Source organism: Protobothrops mucrosquamatus, unplaced genomic scaffold, assembly GCF_001527695.2.
Source record: "Protobothrops mucrosquamatus isolate PMUCROS unplaced genomic scaffold, P.Mucros_1.0 scaffold_243, whole genome shotgun sequence".
In the NCBI taxonomy this organism is placed as follows: Eukaryota; Metazoa; Chordata; class Lepidosauria; order Squamata; family Viperidae; genus Protobothrops; species Protobothrops mucrosquamatus.
The window spans coordinates 589,611-593,878 of NW_015386319.1; the positions used below are offsets into that span (position 1 = coordinate 589,611).

General features: G+C 38.7%; 1 protein-coding gene across 1 annotated transcript in view; it reads right to left on the reverse strand.

The window, feature by feature from the left end:
* The window catches only part of LOC107301200 (myomegalin), a 38,107-nt gene continuing 33,839 nt past the window's right edge, over positions 1 to 4,268 (reverse strand). The window contains exons 6-9 of the mRNA XM_015830460.1: positions 3,612 to 3,761; positions 2,348 to 2,465; positions 1,689 to 1,735; positions 1 to 1,137 (exon numbers count right to left, since the gene is read on the reverse strand). Of these exons, the coding sequence (XP_015685946.1) occupies positions 1,093 to 1,137; positions 1,689 to 1,735; positions 2,348 to 2,465; positions 3,612 to 3,761 (360 nt within the window). The 3' untranslated portion in view covers positions 1 to 1,092. The remainder of the gene's footprint in view (positions 1,138 to 1,688; positions 1,736 to 2,347; positions 2,466 to 3,611; positions 3,762 to 4,268) is intronic.

The following is a 4,268-nucleotide window of genomic DNA, read 5'->3' on the forward strand; positions in this document are numbered from 1 at the left end:
AGGTCACATCAGGTTTATTGTTGAACAAACATATAACATAAATATGAAGGAGTAAATCTTAGTTCTCCAGACTTTCTACTCTTTCTACTCTCATCCAAATAAAGCTATTGTCAAAAAAAGTCCCCAATTCTTAATTTAAACAGCTTAGAAGAAAGATACCATCACTGATGGCTTTAAAAGCTGTGTTTCACAGGGATTCCCTCTTCTAGAATAGGCCTCCAAGCTAATTTCAGGCCTAAAACTCATCTTGAAAGGTACTTGAAATGGCAAGAGAATGGCAGTGGTTTGCAATCATATAAAAGGCTTCTTTAGGCAGTACAGCCCTGTTTATACTGAGAATAAGAAAAAATGGTGCTATTTATGAGCCAATTTCCAACACCTGTAAATTGCAGATAGGATTTTTTTTAAAATATGGGAATTCATATATATAAAAACATCAAATAGGTGGATTTTATTGTCAGGTCTTACTGTCAAGGTCACCGTTGTCAAGAGCAAGGTTGTTACAATAATTGGGTTCAATTTGAAACACCTGCAGCATCAACACTGACAAAGTCACCATTACTCAGTTGCAAAAGAGCTGGGAAGAGCTTTCATCCTGCAATGATATTTAACAATATGAAACAATTACATCTGCTTTCCTTGTCCTTGGGAAGGACTTGATAGTTGGAGGAAAATGCCAAATCCAATCTAAACATCTGGCTGACTGTATAACCAACTATAATAATAATGATAATGCATGATGTATCAATTTCCTAATCCTAATAGCATGCACATTCTTGCACCATACTCCAAAGAATCAAACACTAAGACTAGGACACATCTGAGATGTCATTCTTACAGTCTCCTTTTCTCTTGCAATAGCATTTTGACTACAGTCTAGTCTCTATTGGTATTTGTACACCTGATATACATAACTTTTGTCCAGGTATTGCATTGCACTAATGTCTGGAGCATTTCCAAATAAATTTCCCACTGAGTCTAGGAGCAGAGCATATGAAGAGATGATTTGAAAAAGCCTAGATGGGTTAGGAGTGAATGTTGAATCTATTTTTCTTTCTCCATATTTCTGACCGTGTGGATGAACCCGTTTCTTCACTGGCCAATGAAAGAAATGGATTTAGGCTGCTGGGACATCCCCTGTAATTAAATGATGTAAAGGAAAGATGCTAGCATTTCTATTAGGCTTTGTCTTCTAATACATCTCATCCCACCCTGAAGCATTCACAGCAGTTATTTTAACACATGCTAATACCCTTAGTTATAATTTAATGCTCTGGCCACAAAAATATAGACCAAAAGATGGCCCTATGAACAGAAGAGCAGGATGCCTATTTATCGTGTCAAGACTGAGGCATTTGTATAACTGAGTCAATTGCTGAAGAAATTCACCTTGAAGTCAATATTAGCATATTAAGTTCAACTTTAGGATTGTAAAATCCCATATTATCTTGTTAGAAACAAGTAAAAAAGCTAGGTAAAAAACAAGAACGGGAAGCACAAAACTGATTATCTATTATTCATATGTGCCTTAAGACTTTGTTGGCCAGGCAATGAATATTAGTGGGAGAATTTGCTCCATTACTTAGAGGCTCCCTCTTCCTGGACCAGGAAACTAATAGCTTTCCTTCTTTCTATCCTCAGTCTTGGAATAACAGCATCTTATGAAGGAGAGATGAAAGTGAACATACCTCCAGGTTGATTCTTGCTTTCTTCAGCACATTGTATGTTCCAGTCACTGTACAAAAGAAAGTGTCAATCATAATTTGAATTAGCTTCGTTGTCCCCAGCTTATCTCTGTGTTAATTGCCTATCTTGGCAAGTCCTTTGTGAAATGTTCTTTTCTGATATATTGACTTAGCAAGTGAAGAGGAATAATTTTGTCTCCAAAAAACTTAGCCATTGTCATTTTGGAAAGAGGGTTCCGTAAGGATTCTTTAGCCTTTTTGTCTAATTTATAACTGTAACTTTCATTAGCAAATTTAACTTTCTTCCTTTTCATCAAGGAACACATTGAGACAGGTATTTGTAGTTCAGTGACATGTGGAAAAGATTTTCAAAGCTTGTTGGGCATTTGACAGTAGAAAATTCTAGGAGGACACCACTCCTTCTAACACAAAATTCCCATGATCCTGCAGGAGTAACTACTGTAAACTTGCAAGATAAATATGTCACATCTCCCCCTCTTCTACAGTTTCCTTGCCTCAAACTCCATCAAGAATGGATTGAGATGTAGAGAATAAAATGTAGTGGGGAGAGACTGTGACACACAGACAGACTCATTAATGCTTGACTATCAGAAACAGAAACGTGGTCCTATCCAATCCATTCCATGAAACAGGACACTTACAGTGAGTGAGAATGAAGTTCTCCACACTTCCTTTGATATGATTAGCACTCTGCACATGATCCTCTTGCTCAGCCAATTTGGCTCTGAGTATTTGGATTTCTTCAGCTATTGTCTGATCCTGTGAAAACAAGTATTTTATTTCTTAGGATGACTATAATAAATACATATTATTTAAAAAAGGAAGCTTATAGTTTATCAAGTAACCTAGAGGTGTAGAGTGCTGTGGAAGATTAGACGGACTGAACATTTCGTATGTGAAGCGAATATATTTTAAAATTCTTCCCAGTCTTCTAAAGTATTGTATTTGGAAGCTATGTAGAAGTCACTGAGCCAATGTAAAAGTATATTTATGGTGGTAATGGGAAATTAAGGATGAGCATATCTAGAGCCAAATTTATAGAGCTATCTATTCTCTGTTCTTTTAGCTCCCTATTTTAATTTCTCAGTTTTGTGATTGCCAAGCTATATCTCTAGATGCTAGTCCCACTGGTATTTGCAGCTCCATCAATACCCCCATTTTAACATATTCTTGTCTTACTGTCTGTACCCCCCCTTTCTTATTTCCTCATCCATCTATCTGCCACACTACTCCCTATTTTTGTTACAGAATTTGTCAACAATAGCACAGAAGAGCTTCCCAGCCCCAGCAATTCTAAACTGTTCAGAATGATCACCAGAAATTCTAGATGGAGCAATGTGGAATGTCTGGTCAACTGCAATGGATTGGGCAAATAGGGCCATCTCTGCCACACGTTGAAGAATAGGGGAAGTGGTATCAACTTAACAATGTTGCTTCCTTGTCCCCTTTATATTCCCCTAATAATTTCCCCCCTAATATTCCCTTAATAATTCACCCTAGTAAACTTTATGATGCAAATAAGAGGCACTTGGAAATCATCCTGAGTTGTCTAAAAAGCTAAAGAGAATTCCAAGCAAAAGAGGGAAGGGAAGATAAAACATCTTGAAGAGTATAGAGGTGAGGAGGCATGTTCTTATCAAAGGACACAGCTCTAGGATTAGTACTAAGGTCACAGGCTGGAAAAATGGTTGGCTTCCAAACACCCTAACATGATATGGGGGGAATTTTGCAATATACTGGCATAGAGAGAAAACCCAACCAACACTATTTAAACTGGACTGGAAAAGGTTTTTAGAATTCTACAATATTGAGATGGATTTTCAGCTATTACCCAGGCCAATCAAATTGTCACCTCAAATTTTCCAGTGGGGAGAAACTGCTCTACAGTAATAGCAAGATACTTCCCTTTGTGGGTTGCCTTATTTGAGCTGAGCTGAGAGGCATGGGAGATGATGCTCTCCAAAACATTGCAAGGAGGGAAGTGGAATTCTCCAGGATCTGATGCAAAGTGCTGGTATGGATGAGTAATTTCCTAGTGTTTTCTTGGTAGAAAATCTGTGGAAATAGAGAGGTTGGTTAATGCAAATATCTTATATTTTCCTCACTCTTTGGTAGCCTTTGATGTTTCCTTCCTTCCTCTGGCAAAGGAACACCTCACCTCTTGCAACACCTCACATCTCCATGAAGTACCTTTTCATAAATGTTCTGTCTCACTCTTGGGTTAAAAGCTTACTATCCCTAGCTTGAAAGAGCTCAGCAGTGCACCATTCCCAATAATATGGAGGTGGATTATAAATTATCACTTATCCTAGACATTCAGAATATTGGTCAAAACTGTTTCCAGTGGTGAAAGATGGAACCCCGACTTCCGGTGAGCAGGCGACCTCGTCGGACGCAGCTGTAGCTGCCTCCCGCCTGTTTTCGCGTAAAAGCCGTTTTGACAGCGAGCATCAGCTGTCAAACGGCTTGATACCCTTCCCCCGGGCATAAGGGGATCGGTGAGCTGCCCGGGGTAGGAGTTGAGTTCCCGAGTCGTCCGATGTGGACGACGTAGGTTAGAAC